At 46.3% G+C, this 17,131-nt stretch overlaps 1 protein-coding gene across 6 annotated transcripts in view; it reads right to left on the bottom strand.

The window, feature by feature from the left end:
• The window catches only part of SSH2 (slingshot protein phosphatase 2), a 93,619-nt gene that overhangs the window by 48,562 nt on the left and 27,926 nt on the right, over nt 1–17,131 (bottom strand). For 3 of the 6 annotated variants that reach the window (XM_030472448.1, XM_030472449.1, XM_030472453.1), the window contains exon 2: nt 15,452–15,495. In XM_030472448.1, the coding sequence (XP_030328308.1) occupies nt 15,452–15,495 (44 nt within the window). Of the gene's footprint in view, nt 1–852; nt 915–4,147; nt 4,274–15,451; nt 15,496–17,131 lie in introns of those variants that run through there. The other 3 variants (XM_030472454.1, XM_030472450.1, XM_030472451.1) reach the window with 3 other exon arrangements.

The raw sequence follows: 17,131 nt of genomic DNA, 5'->3' as shown, positions 1-17,131 counted from the left end.
ACTAACAAAGATGAGAAGTCCCTGATGACTCTACTCTGTCAACAGGAAGCCCATCCACTGCACAGGGTGAGCTCAGCTGCACCGAGGGGTGGGCAGGAAGGGTAAGGGGTCAGGTTCCCCTGCCTGCACATTCCCATTTGTCCTTGATGGAGTATGAGGCCACTTTCTGTAGTCATACAAGGAACGTAATGCACAATTAAATGGAAAACAGAACTGCTGCAGCCTGTACTGATCCTACCAGAGATGAAGAGTTCATCACCTTGTTTCCATATCTCGAGCACCTCCAACCAGAGCGATTCTCAGCTCATAAGCCAACTTCAACTGGAGCAGAGAGCAGTAACTGTAATCACTCTGCTGCTCTTCCAGTCTTTTGAGCTGCTGTTTCAAAGAACCTCCTCATCAACTCTTAAGTATCACTGACTCTCAGCACAGTGGTGAAATACTCAGAGCTACAACACTTACAATGGCACAGAGGCAATTAAAGATTTCCAATAACACGCTGCTTGGAAGACTGCGGTCTAATTGCTGCACGGTCAAGGTTTTTGGCTACAATAACAGTGTGAGCAGATAAAAGACAATGTTGCAAGGTTTCCCATTCAATAAATAAACAAATAAGTAGCTCTCCAAACAACAGCAACAGCACCTAAAGCTCCTGACTTCGCACAATTTAGAATGAGATGGTCATGAAATTTCCTCCATAAAAGCCTTGGCTGCATGACAAGGGTGAATGAAAGGGGTGGGAGAGGACAAGGGGCAAGGCAGGCTGGGCACAAAGACAGGCTGCAGCAAGGAGGAGGCAGCACAACGAGCCCAAACCACCCTGTGTTGTAGTTTAGTGTAGTTTGTGATTACCTGCACAGCCTGTGACTTCCTCTTACGCGAAGTGTGCGGTTTCTTCACACCGCGCTTTGTCACTTAAACGAAAACTGAGTGTGTGAGAACGCAACAGCCAAGTCTGCCAGAACATTGTGTGCCTACCTTTAACCTTCTGCTGAAAATAATTGTGTTTAACTTGTTGGCCTTATTTTTTAAGAGCTCCAAGATATACCCACAGCACTGAACTTATCTATTCCAGCTTCTACTTCTCTCTCCCGCCAGTTTAAAAGACTTACAAAAGCTATCAGTTAACATCTCATAATAGAAAGCAGGCTAGTAGGAAGCAAGTACGAGAACCATGGAAAGGAGCAAGCTTATTCACAGTTTTAGACCCATCTGGCTCCAAAGTGTTGGAGGATGAAGTAGTAAACAGTATTAACACATGCCCAACGTGAGCCCAGGGAGGGCTCTCGCTGCTGCTGTGCAGAAAGGAAGCTGAGGCAGACATAAAAGTATTTAAACACATAAAAAACACACCAAACCCCCCAGGGGATGTGGGCGCCAAAGGCAGGAGGTTAATTCTCAGGTTAAAAGGAAAGGCTGAGCATCAGCTGCACCTCTGGGCCCTGCTCCCTTGATGAACACCAGCCTGGTGGGACTTGGCCATGGTCACACAGGAAGGATGTGGTGCAGCAGGGAGCAAGAGTTGGGTCTTCCTGAATCCCAACTGAGCACCCTGATCGCTGGATAATCCCACTTTGCTATCCAGATAAAGAGGAAAACGGAGTGACAGAGCAATCTGGCATTATCACAGGGATATGGAAAAACCAGTTCAGGGGCATCAACAATGAATTAGATACCTAAACCTTGGCCAAAAGCAGAGGAAGTGACTGCAGGCAGGAAGAACAGATCTATTTTTCCAGGTTTCTTCTGTTAAAATTGGGTTGGTATTTGTAGAATGCCTGAAGTTTTGCTTTTTTCTTTCTATCTATCTTTCCATCAGCTGCCTTAGAGTTTTAACTGACCAAAGTATATTTTGCAGCCTACACACAAAACCCCCTGGTCAATCAGCAGAATTCCCACTAGGTTCAATGAGAGTAGCAAGACTTTCTGGAATGAGTTATAGCTACAAATTTGGAGCATTTCTGATCAACACAAGTCTCTCGGACATTATTTGAATCCTTGTGAACCTGAAATGAATTCGACCCAGGGCAGCTGACTACATTACTGACTAAAAGCGTCAACACAAGAGCAATTTCTGCTGATCTCTGAAAGCCAGAGCTGATTAGCCAAATACATCTACTAAAGAATACACTGAAACAGAAGTTTCTGATAACACTGGGGTCACCACTGCCCTTCCCATTCCACAGAGAATACATTTTTAGCCCAGCAAAACGTCGAAATCTGGATTTTTAGGTCTGGCCTATGATGAAATAAGGACACCCAATATTAATCAGCCTTTGTGAAGTTGTAACTAGGTGTATAAACTTTAAACAGGTCTTTATTAAGCCGGCCTGAAAGCCGCGGCACTGTCCTGATTGAGAACACTATCAGATGTTAATCCAGCACTCAGCCTTGTGTGAACATTTACCCGTAGGCCGAAAGCTCTGTCATTCTCATGCTTATTAATCTTTCCTTCCAGGAGGCAAAGGACAGCGTAAGCTCCTCTGATAACTGGGTTATCTCTCTCCCCAGAAAAGGAAAGGGTGGTCCTTCCAACCAAGCGGCCATTTAAACTACTACTAGATGCAACCCTGCAGGGCGACATGTGATGGGAGAGCAGAGACAAGCAGCATTTCCTCTTCCTTTGATCCCTTTCCGTACAGGCTCAAGCTGTGGGTTAAGTGTTTGAGCAGAGTATAGAACAAACATCTTAAAAGCTCTCAAATTGTTACCCAGCTACCTAATAGAGCTTGGGAAATCATGGTGAGCTGTAAGGAAATGTTGCAGCCTATGGTAGGTTGCGGGGTTTGCCACAATGCCAGGACTTTTGCTGCTTCCCAAAGCCCAGGGCATACGCCATTTTCACCCCTGCTTCAACAGAACAGTTCAGGTGTATCACCTTTAAACCTCTGTTATCAGCAACCATGGGGAAAGCTGTAATATCTACAGACAACACCATGAGGGGAAAAAATGACTAATTAAAAGTATTTTGGACTGAGCATGAAAGGCTCAGAGAGACTGAACTAAACTGATTACCATCTACAACACAGATTGCCAGCACTCAAACAAGAGGCCATAGAGTCCAGGGACTTATTTCCATATGAGCATAAGCAGGAATGTCTACTAAAGACTTCCTAAGTGCAAGGCAGCTCCATTTCTAGCAGCAGCTTCTTGTGACAAGAACCCAGTTGCAGGTGGGACCCAGCCATTTATCCTACTATCTTGAAGCCTTTCATGATGTTTCCAAGAGATAAAACAGCCACTGGCTCTTTTAAAGGAATATCAAACATGGCTTTACCGCGGCGACTATCTCTAAACCCCTTATCTACCACCCCATAGCACCCATTTCCTTCTTAATCCTTCCAGCTCAGCCCCACAACTCGGGCAGTCGCTGTTAATCGTATATAAATTAAATGATTATTTGTATCTGCATTTCAAAGGGGGGTGCAGCGGGACAGCCCGATTCTTCAAGCGGCTTAATATGGGCAGAGCCACTCACTCGGCTGCCTTAGAGCTGCCCAAAGACTGACAGGACTTAAAAACTGGCATCAGCTCATGCGTCCCCCTCCTGACCTGCAGGTCCCGACTGGGAGAGCTCAGTCCTGCTCCTATTGCATCGACTGAAAATACCAACCCCGACGCCGCAGCCCCCAGGAGCCGACACAAGAAATCAAACAGGGGCTAATCTCTGCTTAAAGCCCGAAAGAGGGACAAGAGACGCGGCCACGGGAGGCTCGCACCTCGCTAGCACGGCACAGCCCGGCGGCGGCGAGGGGAGAGCGCTGCAGCCCCGCACCGGGCACGGAACCGGCGGCACGGCGAGAGGACGCGCAGCCCCGGCTTCCCCTGGGCGACGCTTATGGAAATGCCCAGTTGGGACCCAGAGCTTTTGTAGGGACAAACCTGCCCCAAACAGCGGCAGAGGAGCGGGAAGGGAGAAGCTGCAGCCCGCCGGTACCGGTGCTCCCGCAGCCCGCTCCCTCCGGCCGCGGTGCCGGCTCCGCGGACAGGGGAAAGTTTGCCCGAAGGGAACCCGCGGCGGAGCCAGCGACCGAGAGCGGGGAAAGCGCATCCCGGATGGGACAGCCGCGCGGTACACCCGGTGAGAGGGACCCGCTCGGAGCCGGCGGGAGACGCGGTATGATCACCGGTCCCTGCCGGTACTCACAGCTGAGCGATGGCGCCCTGGGAGATCACGGCGTTGTCGGAGAAGTAGGGGATCATCGCGGCTGCCCGCGGGAGCGACCGCGCTGCCCCGCGGCATCGGGACCCGCCGCTCCGCTCTGCCCGCGCCCCCCGCCCAGTGCGCAGGAGCGGCCCCGGTATCGGGGCGGGGCTTCCGCAGGCCCCGCCTACAGCCCCGCCCTCGGGCCGCACGTGGACGGTCGGTCCCGGTCGTTCCGGGAACGGGATTTGACCGGTTATTCCCCAAGGAAGGGGAGAGAGAGGGAAAAGGGATGGGAAATGGGAGGGGAAACCCCGTGCATGGGGTTTGGTGGGCTCCTAATGGTATTTATTATTATTATTATTAATTACTTTTATTATTCCCTTCCCCCCCCCTCCATCCAGGCCACAAAACTGAAACGAGGTTTGAAACAGCACATCAAAAGATTCTTTTATGCAAAAAGCAGGGAGCGACAACTCAGGCGCTCAGGAACACACGTTAATGTCTCTCCTGCAGGAGATGGGGGGGAGGGAATAGTTCTTGGCAATAATTTTCCTATGCAGAGATGTGACAACTCATTTCTGCCAAAGGAGAAGCCTTTCGGTGCTGTTTAATCTTTAGCTCCTGAGAAAAGGAAGAAAGGAAGTTCCTTAGAACAAAAATCCTGTCCTGTGGCTGCTGGGAATTGCAGCTCAAGGAGCTGAGTTTCCACTGCAGAGAGGAATTCAGATGTAACAGCACAAGGGAAACTATTAAATAGAGTTTTATTTAATGGCACAGCCCGCCCCATCCAGCCCTGCACACAGGACAGCTCCAAGGCAGCAACTGCTTGTTCCAGATCCGCATTCTCCAGCCCTCACACCCAGCAAGCAATGGGAAAACAGCCGAGGAACCTCAAAAGCTTGCTCGGTGTCTGTTTCCCATAGGAACACAGCACATCCCAGCAAAGAGGGATGCAACTGAGTTCTTCAGTTGCCTGGTGTGGATGGCACATGCCCAGCCCCAGTGAGCTGGCAGTGGAAGATGTAAATTTAAACACATACACTTACTATTACTAACAAATTAATGGCTTTAATCTGACAGAGGGGAGATTTAGATTAGATACTAGGAAGAAGTATTGTCTAAAAGGTCTCAGCCATCGGGGACTCACCGAGAGAAGGACAAAGCAGTGGAATCTGTGATTCTGCAAGTTTTGCTAGAACATGGCTTGGTTGCATTAATTTAAGCAATGTCATCTTATACAGCCAGGAATACATCTCTGGTAATGGTTCCTCACAGCTGTAAAGAAAATGCAGTGCCAACTTGCTGCAGTGCCAAAAGAAATCATTTTGTTAGGCAGAAATGGAGTGAATGCAAGAAGCAATGGAAAAATCAGGACATTAGAGAAATGGAGGGTAACTCAATCCCTCCAGAGGTCAAGGGACTGGCAAGAACCTCATCTTCAGCAGTAACACATACCACACATTCATAGACTGAAAAACAAACCCAGAACTTCTATTCTAATTAATAACTTAAGGGCTTTATTCAAGCACTGTAGAAGACTAAACACACAGACATCAGATTTCTTACATACAACCAGCATTACAAAGGCAAGCCCTTAAAAACTGCTCAAAACAAGTGAAGGGATTAACTACAAGCAATACTCTCAAAGCAGCTACTCATAACATATGGATAATAGATTTGTAAATGAATTAGTCCCGGATTAATACAATCATGCACTGCATCTCCATATGCCAGGAGACCAAACGATGATAGAATATCCCAGCTTTTTTCTTTTTCAGCCTTTAGAAAAGAGGAGTAGGAAATCCTTGAATAAGTTCATACATGGAAATCTGATCTAAGAAGTATTTGAACCTGGTTTTGTCGCCATAAAGATTGAAATACCAGCCTGAGGTTGACGCTGCCTTCAAGGTACACAGGGTACGCATTAGTGAGACAAGCATTTCAGTTCCCATTGGTACAGACTGTTATTTTCACATCCTGCTTTTTAAAACCAGGATTAAGAAACACCGTCATTTCTTTGCCAAAGTCACATCGTACATTTAGACCTGAGCACAAGTACTGACCCAACAACCTGATCTCTCTGCGTGCAGGATCAAGTAGGAAGAAAGGGCTTCAAGGGGATGCACAACAAGATTGAGTTGAAGGCAGCAGGTCACAAGACAGCAAGAAACTGCTCCTTGCTGGAAGCAGGTGCACTGTGCTGGGACAAACACATGAAGAATTTAAAGTGCACCAAATTGCAGTGATGACAGGTAGCAGTCTAAATCATCACCGTGCTGCCACGGAGCATGTGAGCACAGCCATTAATCACTCTATGACAAAATATAAGTCAGTCTGTCTGGGCTCTCGAGTGCTTCCCAGCGCAGTGCATGGAAGTACCCTTTGCTGCAGGGGAAAAGGGCACTGCCCGTCCGAGTTTTCAGTCGGCATTTTGTGCTCCACAGGACGCCACAGGATTAGCAGGGCCATGCTGCAAGTGGTAAACACCACCACGGCTGCCCTCAGTACAACACGACCCTTGCTGGGCAGCAGGATTTCATCCAACCTTTGAACACAGACTAATAAACTGCAGTTCCATACATTGTGCAAGGCAGCTTGTAAAAATACCCATCCCCAAACCTTTGCAACACTAACTAAGCCGCCTATTCTGGCAGCCAGAACCAGTTACGGAAGCATTGTGGAAAAAACCTATGACAAAGAGTGCTCAGGACATCCAGCCAGGCACTTCGGGAGCAGGGAACAGAGGGAATGCCCATCAGAGCTGCCTCTGGAGAGAAATTTAAGGGCACAGAGGGGGAACATGGATGCACAAATCTCTTGCATTGACTTTAGTGTTCTGTCTGGCAGACAATAACGCTGAAAACCACGGAATGGTTTGGGTTGAAGGGACCTTAAAGCTCATCCAGCTCCAACCCCCTGCCACAGGGACCTTCCACTAGAGCAGGTTGCTCCAAGCCCCTGTGTCCAACCTGGCCTTGAACACTGCCAGGGATGGGGCAGCCACAGCTTCTCTGGGCACCCTGTGCCAGCGCCTCAGCACCCTCATAATAATATAGTGAAAAATAAAATATATGGTTTATTCATACAATCATCATCTCCTCCAGTGTCTGTGTCTCAAAGCTATATAGTCACAGGAGCTTGCACTGGTAATTTCAGCTGCCTTAATGTCCTTGTGCATTTTAACGTGTTTTGATCTTGCAATGATGTAATAGAGTAATTCTGTGTCCTACACAGTGCTTGCAAACGGGATCCTCCTTGTACAGCTGAGGCCTCAGCACATAGATCACCAGTAAAAAAGCATGAAGTCAGGATTTGCATTAGCATGCACAGGTTTCACAGTTGCAGAAAGCACGCTTACAGCTGGACACAGTCCTGTCAGTGCACATAGCCCCTGTGCAAAGAGGACATTAATCAAGCTGATGTTTCCATCCAAGATCAACAGCTTAAGGCTGAATTGCTGCTTCTTGTCAGACCACACAAAGGTGTGGGTGTCATCTCATTCCACCCACTCCTATCCCACAGGGGTTCGCTGAGTGTCTGCTCATGTGCCGAGATGATTAAATCCGGAGCACTGGTTGTCTTATTAGGCATGTTCAATTCTTACCCTACACTGGGCCTGGTGACCTCATTTCATTGCAGTATATATTGGCCAACTAGACTTTCTCTGGTCCTCTCAGTTCTCTCCTTTTGAAGAGCCCTAATGGAGATGATATATTGCCATGGTCTCTCTAGAAACTTATTCCAGTGGTATGAAGGGTTGGGTGTTATTTTAAGTGTCTTTGGACTCAAGTCCAGGTACTGAAGCAAGGAATATTCTTCCGTTCCTCCAACACAGCAGGGTAAACCTGTGGAAGGTACTACAGCTGTAACGTTAGTCATGTTCAAGGTAAAGTGAACAGTGGGAGGTTGTCAGGCGTAGGAATTTTGGCCTCGATCCATTAGTACCAGTGTAACAGATAAAGCGATGCAGAACCTGGACTTGTGTTTTCAGGGCATGATGAGAAAAACTTGTGAAGCTGCTGCTCTAACAACAAACCTCCCCCTCAGCACCATTGCATCCTCTCCCCACGGAGCGATGAGCAACGGCACTGCCTGCTCAGCCACCTTCACTGTGCACATGGAAAGGTTGTTCTTCACTGCTGGGCAGCTGTTTCCCGTGTCATTTATGACAAATTCCAGAATCTGGAAAACAACACGTCGCTGCTCCAAGCGCTGGAGTCTTGCACAGGCACTGCCAGAGAGAGCAGAGGCAGCAAGTTCATTTCCATGTGCAGAGGGGGGGCAAGCGCTTTGTTTTTCTCATCAGCAGCTGTACTCCGTGTTTCCCCACAAAGGCAGCTGTCTCAGCATCAGGTCTGATGGGGGAAAACGGTCCTAAAAGGTAGCTTGGAAGAATATGGTGCCACGCTCCAGCTGTTTTGAGGGTCAATGGATCAGACGGCCCTGCTGTTTTTGTTGGGAGGTCAGTTAATTCATCCTGTTGCTGTGAGGACATGTGGCTTTCCACAATGAACAGTCTACAGATAAGTCTGAGTGGATTAAGAGTCCACACAGACGACTTATCTGGGGAGAGCCTTAGACAGTGAACAGGTAGGGAGCAATCCATTGAGAGCAGCACCTCCTGTGCTCATCTCCTACTGCTGCCTCTACCACAGAGGGAGAAGTTGCTCTGTCAAAAGTCTTCTGGCCATTTTTTAGCCCGGGAGACAAAGCCTACTGCGTTATGTAGTCCAATTTATCAGGAAAACATGAAGATTCTTCAGTAGCAGGGATCAGAAACAAGCCAATGCATGCAGGGCAGAATGAGATAGAGTACAGTAAAGAAACAAAGCTTCCCCAGTGAGTGAGAGGCTTACCACCCACCAAGGCAGCATGGAGATACACCAGCTTTATTACACACAGCAAGGGAAATTTAACAAAGTAATTATAAAGGAGCCCATATCTAGTTAAAAAAGAGGGGGGAGGCAGGAACAGGGAAAGCATGCAAAACTACTTGAATCCTGAAGAACCAGTCAGAACAGGAAGCCACCTTCCAAATTTGGTTATTTAAGCTGTCAAAGAGTATTTCTGTTTCCAGTTCTTGAGCAAAGAAATCAGACAGGCACAGGGACAGGGCGATAAGCATCACAGAAAGAACAAACCCCTGCTTTTAAAGCCCTTTTGGTCACTGGCCCATCCTGATCAATGATTAGGCTTCTTAGCTGAGAACTCAACACCTATTTTGCAATATTATCACTTCATTAAACCCTTCCCTCACAAACCCCACACCCAATCATTGTACAGTTTACTTATCATTAAATCTTAGAGGGTCTGACACAAAGAGGTCAATGCTCAATTACACCCCTTTTACAGAGGCAGAAGCAAAGAAGACTGAAGGGACCTGAGCAGTGTCCCTTTCTATTTACAACAGGAGACACAAGCACATATGCAATCCTTATAGCACCTCCTGGTCAGATCCTTCTTCGCTAACCTCTAAAGAAGGAGCGTGAGTGCATGGGGGCAGTTCTGAGCTTGCTCCATGCCAAGCAGACCCTTTCAGTAGCTGAAGGACCTGACCCACCTTCATTCCTTCCACTTCCCAGTTTGTCTTTGCTTTGTTCCTTATTCTCCTCTGTTCACATGCTTAGATTGACACATTAAAAAATCCCTTTCATAAGCATCCATACGTCGAGCGAGCTCCCTGCTGTAGCATCGTGTGTTTACCTTGTAATGCAACAATACACAGAACTTTTTCTGGTGGTCAGCAGAGCAGATTAACAGAACTGCTCTTTATCTCGGTATTACATTCTCCACAAGCAGCTGTAGTAAACGCCATAGGGAGGCTAAGCTGCCACTGAAAGGAAAGACAGGGAGCGAGCTCCCTGCTGTAGCATCATGTGTTTACCTTGTAATGCAACAATATTAGTCTGCTTAATCCTCTAGATCACTCCTGAAGTCACCTTACGCATTACTGTGATTCACAGGTATGTAATCAGACTGGCCATGCTGCAAGCACAGACACAGGACTTGCGGTGAACTAGCCCTGCAGATACCCGTTACTAATCTAATAAACCCCAGTTTTACTACAAGTGCTTTATCTTTGCTCACAGTTTGGTGATAAACCAGCTGCTATTCAAAACTGGAGACCACAGACCCACTTTGGTGGCCCACAGAACTTTTTCTGGTGGTCAGCAGAGCCGGCAGATTAACAGAACTGCTCTTTATCTCGGTATTACATTCTCCACAAGCAGCTGTAGTAAATGCCACAGGGAGGCTAAGCTGCCACTGAAAGGAAAGACAGAAAGATGGATTCAGGAAACACATTCTAAAGATAAGGTTCATACTGCAAGAGCTTAGTAATCTCTGGCATGGATAAACACAAGCTTTCCTGTACGCTACGCACACAGTCCCCTCTCAGTCAAGATCTGGAGTTACGAACTGTCTTGTACGCCCATTAGAAGATCCAGCTACTGTTCAAGTACCAGAAGAGTAAGCGTTTGGCAGCTGCAGCAGCAAGCAGAGGAAGAACAAGGCAGGTTTAGCTGCTAGAACTCACAGCGGGTGGTTTTTGGAAGTCTTTTGTAACAGCAGATAGGCTAGAAGTGGCAGGAGCTTGCCACAGGAGCACCAAATGGTGATGATACACATCTCCAAGAGCCACAGCAGGCACAGGGTGCTGCAGATTCACACATCTCACCATGGACTGTATGTGAGCCTTCTGAAGTGCAGTCAGTTCAGTACGCCTGGGGACTAGCACCCCTCTGCCATAACCCTGAGGTAGGGAGATGCTTACAACAGGTCTCAGTTTAAAAAGCAAACAAGTTGGCTTATGATTTATTGAGCTGTTGCCCTATACAAGGAAATACATGCACCAATTCCACTTACTATTTGAAAAGCAACTTTTACACTGTTACAAACCATAAGCTCCTGCATCAGACTATGGTCTTCCGCTCCTAAAACAAAGGTATTTACTCACAGCTTGAAACCTTGAGGCATCTTGGCATATCCAACTGCTATCATGGCAATAATCTGATTTGCTTTCCTTCCCAGTTCACTCCTGGAAGGAACTATTTTGACTAAAAACAACAAACCAGAAGCTAAGCATACTTAGGCTGCAAAATATGGTTTGGTTTTATTTCTTTCTGGGTTTTTTAACATCACCTGAAGAGGGGAGGACAAGCACTTTTAGACAACATTTTCAGGTAACGAACCCCGGATTTTGAGCACGACCTCATCACTTTCTGTGGCACCTGAAGGGAGCGACGGGCTCTTCACCTTTACCTAAGCAAATGGACTTTAGTCTGACCAAGAGCCAAGCCATAAAAGTTCAAAGAATTCCTCTGCAGTCCCCAGCAGCCACACGAGGCAATACAGCTTACCCAGTTTTATACGCAGCAGTTACTGTGCAGCCTCTAATGCTGCATTTCAGCAACCACTGGAGTTTTAAAGCACACAGAAGTGGTAAATTCAGACAGTGTGGTAGTAAAGGCACCTTTTAGAACATAAACCCAGAAAGCAACCAGCATATCCTGACAGCAAATCCAATGCAGACTGCAGCACCACTGCTGCCCCGGGCCCTGGAGATGTCGTTTGTCAGCAAAACAAAGATGCTGAATCCTTGCAACCTTGGCACAGAGCACACAAAACATGACTGTCGATACATCAGTTGGTGTAAACACAACTCAGAGCTCAATACACATGCGTTTTAGGTAAGTTTTAACAACATCAGGATGATGCAATGAGATTGTTAACACAGGTGCTCCATTAAGAGCGTATTCAGCGTGGCAGCACGTCTGGGGACCGGAGGAGAGATGCACAGGCCAGCTGGCTGTACAGCCTCCAGATAGCCTAATAAAAATGTCTAGAAGGTAGCTATGAAGGCAATAAATATAATAAATAGATTCTCCAGGACATCTGCTTATGTAGTACTCTGTCCCAGTGCCATTAGCCAAGAGTTAGACAGGTGACAAGGACTGGCTCCATCAAGGACTCCAGAGCAAGAACTGGACCTGTGTCAGGGGTTTGGGGATCTCACCCATAAACTGCAAGAGTGGTCACAGCTATGGCAGGGTACAGAGACGCTCCTGCAGAGCACACATGAACCTTCTTTCTGCACCTCTAATAACTCTTCTTATCTTTTGGAGAAAAACTTTAAGTGGATTCTGCTGATTCACAAAGCAGAAAGCTCCTCATTCCACGACGGTGCTGGCAGAAGCGGTCTTGGGGCGAGTGCAGACTTGTCACGTCATTTGCCTGCTCTGTGGAGCAGGTTTAAGTTTAAACATTTTCAAACACTTCCTCTCCCTCGCCTGTGAGACTTGAGTCCTCTGTGCTGTTAGATCTTAAAAAGCACAAACAGGTCAGCAAACAGACAGATTGTTTGTTTTATGTATCATGATCTTGATGTACCTACCTAAAAGTTTAAGCTCCTGCTCGAAACTCATTTCTCTGCCTCTTTGGAGGACATTTTAGACTGGCTGTTCTTCACAGCCTCTGCTCAACAAGCAGAGCCACTCAACTAGTCACTCCTGCTGTCCTGCTGCCAGTCTTTTCTGTATGTTCCTCTTCACCCCAATATGTATCCCATAGCTCAACAGGGAGAAAAGACAAAGAGCAGAAACCTAGCACGAGAAGCTATTTAGCAATTACTAGACACAGGACCAGCAATGCTGTGGAGCTGGATCCAAGTGAAACATTTGTCTCTTTTGAGACAGCAATCCGCAGACTGTGGAGAGACATGGGGATCAGGAGGATGGAAATGAAGGCAGGACTTAATGATCTTCAAGACTGATCATTGCAAAAATCTTCCAACACCAAACACATCTGTGTGCTTATGCGTAGGTCTTAAGCTAATTCCCTTGCCAGCATTAACATCTCTATGCACTAACATCCTACTTAATAAATATCGAAAAGTTATTTTATTAACCCGAGCATGCTTTTAGTTCTACCAGAGTAGTACTTGTGCATTCCACATCCAGGTAACGGGACCAGTTACCAGGACGAGTCTGGGCTCGCTCGATGCCAACCATGATACCCGGAGGTAGCGTTTGAGCACATTTTACATGAGCGCAGGAGACAACAGGACTCCTCGTCAGAGGAATTTTATGAATGGCAAAAATCCCATCCCAAACACTGGCTGTAGCTACAACCAGGTCACCTGAGCTCTGCCTCAGGAGAACTTCACCAGCCTGGCCTTGCCCAGGCAGGCAGGCAGGAACGTCAGGCTGCTGCTGAGCCATACCTCGGTGGCATTGCAGCTGATAACATACCTCTCTTTTAAAGCCAAACTCAGGCCATTGCCTTTTTACTGTCTGGATTTTTAATAGCTCCTCCTTGCTATGCTCCCCTGAAATCTGGGGATTAGATATACTCAAGAGCTCTTTACATACATCTGCTGCTCCAGCACAGCAGGGCTCCAGGTTGACTACTTACCCCTTTTGACTGGATTATTTTTATGCTGCTGTAATCAAACCCATTTAGCACCCACCCCTTGTTTTCCCTGCGAATGCTCTTGGTTTCAGTTAGCTTTCAGACCCCAGTCACAGGAGGCACGCGGTTCAGATCACCACATCGACAGCAGGTTGTCATTTCCTACCACAGGAAGTTATTTCAAATCTATTAAAAAAAAAATGCTCACTTCAAACCTAACCTACAATTGTTGCTAAGTGCCCACAACAATTAAATATCTCCCATCCCTTCCAATACATTATGTATACTGAGATCAAGTCATGAGTTGATCTTGTGACTGCTGGAAGGCTGAGAGTGGAATTAAAAATCAGAGTTTAGCCGAGTTCCAGTTGAGCCTTTGGGAATTGCGCTTTCCAGCTTTCCTCTCTGTCATGGAAGTTGTAAAATGAAGGAACAGCAATTTTTAAATCATCATTTTGGGATAGAAGACTGAAGGAAACAGACCAGTTACCTTCCCCGGGCCATGCAATCACAGGACTATGCTGAAATCATGGGAATGTGCAACCAGGGCAGCTTTTTCTTTTGCAGATTCATCCAAGTTGGCCCCAAACCCAAAGGCCAAATCTTGTTCAGACCTTTTAAATACTAGAAATGACAGCTTCTATTGTTACCTACTCACACAAACAACAGTAAGCAAAGAACTGTAACAGCCAAAGAGCTCATAAAGGGAGAACTATTTCACCTCCACTTCCCCTCTGCTCCCTCTGGAGGGAATCTTACGCCTTTCATAAAAGTTGACTGGAACATTTTAATGCTCCTGTTGCTGGAGAAGTTACCTGGTAGACACAGTTCCTGCTTTTATTAAGTTTAGCTGAAATAATTCTTTTGATGGCTTAGAGGGTAGGAGACAAAGCTTACAAGGCTTCATCAAGTCCACCCTTAAGACTACTACTACATTACGAAATCACCATTAATACTTGTCACCATTCGATCAGCTGATTTTCACTGGAGAAGCATTTACCAAAACAGGTTCTTCTTGAAGCAACTGAAATCAGCATTTACAAAAGTGAACATCTCCATGCAAAACAACCCCAATTTGAAAAGAAACCCTGCGAATTCTCAGTGTTTTCTTAACTCTGGAGTAGATGTTTGATGACCTGCATCAGTAGCAAGTATCTGCGCATCCATTGAACACGCTATTTTAAGCAGCAGGTGCCCCTATGGTATAGGATCACCCTGTGCTTCAGCTTCTAGATGCACAACCTTTCACAAATCCCATGTACACAATGGCCTAACCAGGAGAAGAAAGACAGCTACAGGATGATCATCACTGTTGAAGTCTCTCCTGTGATACTCCTGCTAACTGGACAAACCCAATTCACCTCCTGATGGCAACAGAGATTTCTAACCAGAGAACCAGAATTTATTAGTATGGTTATTCCTCTCGGAATATTCTGATGATGGACCAAATCCCAAGAAACAACACAGGACACTGGAGGGAGCTAAGGAACAACACAACCAGGATTTGTTCCTCAGATATAAGCAGTCTCCACATGCACAGAGAAGTGGTGTATCACCATCTTACTCAGATCATGTTTGCAGGCAAGACACCCTTCCTGGATGCAAACAACGGTTTGGAGAATACGCTCACTGACAGCTTTGCAAACTGTTCCCCCTATATATTTTTTAGTGTGTAATCTGACTTTCCCCATTTCCTGCTGCAGCAACCCCTTTACTTGGAGCATCATTCAGGTCAGTTAAATACATTTTTCAGTAAGGTACACATAAGACAGTTGTGCAACATTACCAACAGACAGAAAATGAAGCAGAATAGAACAACAACAAACCCCCTTGTTGAACAATGTACACAGAAAGGAATCCTTGAGGACTCTTGCAAGCCTCAAGTGACAATCTTACCTTCTGGGCTGGGACCGGCATTCTTCTTCCCCACTGTCTGCCTCCTGCATACATAGAAAAGGAGACAAAAGTTAATATACTGTAATATATGCAGAATCCAAAGACTTGTATTTCACTGGTCTGATTGTAGAAGGCAAAGGAAACTCTCACTGCTTCTGCATGTAGCTGTCACTGCAGAGGAGCTCACTCTCTGCTCAGCTGTCACTTCATGTTCTCTCAAAACTCATTTAAAAACTCAACATTACAAGAATTTTTGCCACTGCAGGACTTAGCATGCTCTTGTGTGGACTTCCAGTGACCCCTGCCAAACAAGGCAGGCTGAGAGCCAAACACATAGTTTACTTCTGGGAAAAAACCTCTGGGATTTTTAATTACCTTTATGTAGATCATATTAATTCACAGTCAGTGTCAGCAATCGAGTGTAAGAATCCACAAAACCAGCAAGTAATAAACTGACAAATAGGACTGGGTGAATGCAGATAGATCAGAAAGTAGAAATTTGACATACTACACTGCTTGAGGTGCAGAATTAATATGCACAATCTCTACCATGCTGTGGAATTTTACTCGGCCTACCTACTAAAGCCCAAAGCACTATCTCAGTGGAGACATCTCAGCAATTAATTCTGCTGCACAGTACATTTACGTAGGCATTGCCTATGATCTTTGAAGGATCTTTTAACAGGTCAACCCTGTTCAACTGAGAAAGACACTAACACTGCAGTTATCACCACTGGCTTTGCCCAATCCCCAACCCTACCCCACTACTGCGGGTTGCACGATCTGATGTAAAGGCCTCACAGCATTAGGATGGTGGGGTTAGATGGGGATGCTTAAGAAAGATACTAGAGCCACAACACCTTTCATTCAGGATGCTGCATCACCTTAAGGACTCGGTGGGCTAAATGTCCTAAGCAAGATCAGCAAGACAAGCAACTGGAAGGCGGCATCAGCTGTGCAGTTGGATTCCTTAGAGCAAATTCATTATTTATCTCAAGTGATGTTGAAAACGGCATTAGCTTTGTGGGTCTGTCTGTTACTGCTGGAACTTCCCAGCTCCTGCCAAAGCAGGGGCTTTGCTGAGTTCCCTGTGGGCTGACAAAAAAGTTGACTGGGGGGAGCAAGAGGAAGAGGTCAGAGGGGAAGAGGTTTCATTACATGCAGGATAGCTAAAGACATGACGGGGTTTTTGAATAAGCCAAAACAGATCAAAAGCTTGTATTTGGCTGAAGAACAAGTTCCTTAAACCCAGTTAGGTAAAACAACTAAAAGAGCACTTGAAATCACTCCTTTGCTGTTCAGGAACCCAAGCTATGCAAACATTTTTAGTATTATAATGAATGGCCTTTTCCACATGCCAAAAAAATCCTCATCACAGCAACTGGCAAGCCTGGTATGCCACAGCCAAAAGTCCCACAAATGACAGGAGAAGATCCTGAAATACACAGATCATTTTCCTAGCTTCACTCCAAATTCAGCCCTCAAGAGTTCCGTGTGGAGGAGGCTAGACATGGCCCAATTAATTACCATCTGTTGTTGCTGAAGCTCTTACAAGATCTCTTTAATATTAGACATGAATGTGGCAGATCCATGTGAGAAGCACATCTATTCAGAATATAGCTGTCTACAGAACCAGAACTGTAGACAAGTGCAACCTGAGCAAGAGAGCCATTTCCAGCA

This window comes from Strigops habroptila (genome assembly GCF_004027225.2).
Source record: "Strigops habroptila isolate Jane chromosome 13 unlocalized genomic scaffold, bStrHab1.2.pri S16, whole genome shotgun sequence".
NCBI lineage: Eukaryota > Metazoa > Chordata > Aves > Psittaciformes > Psittacidae > Strigops > Strigops habroptila.
The sequence above is the reverse complement of the archived record's forward strand: the minus strand, read 5'-3'. Positions and strand labels throughout refer to the sequence as shown.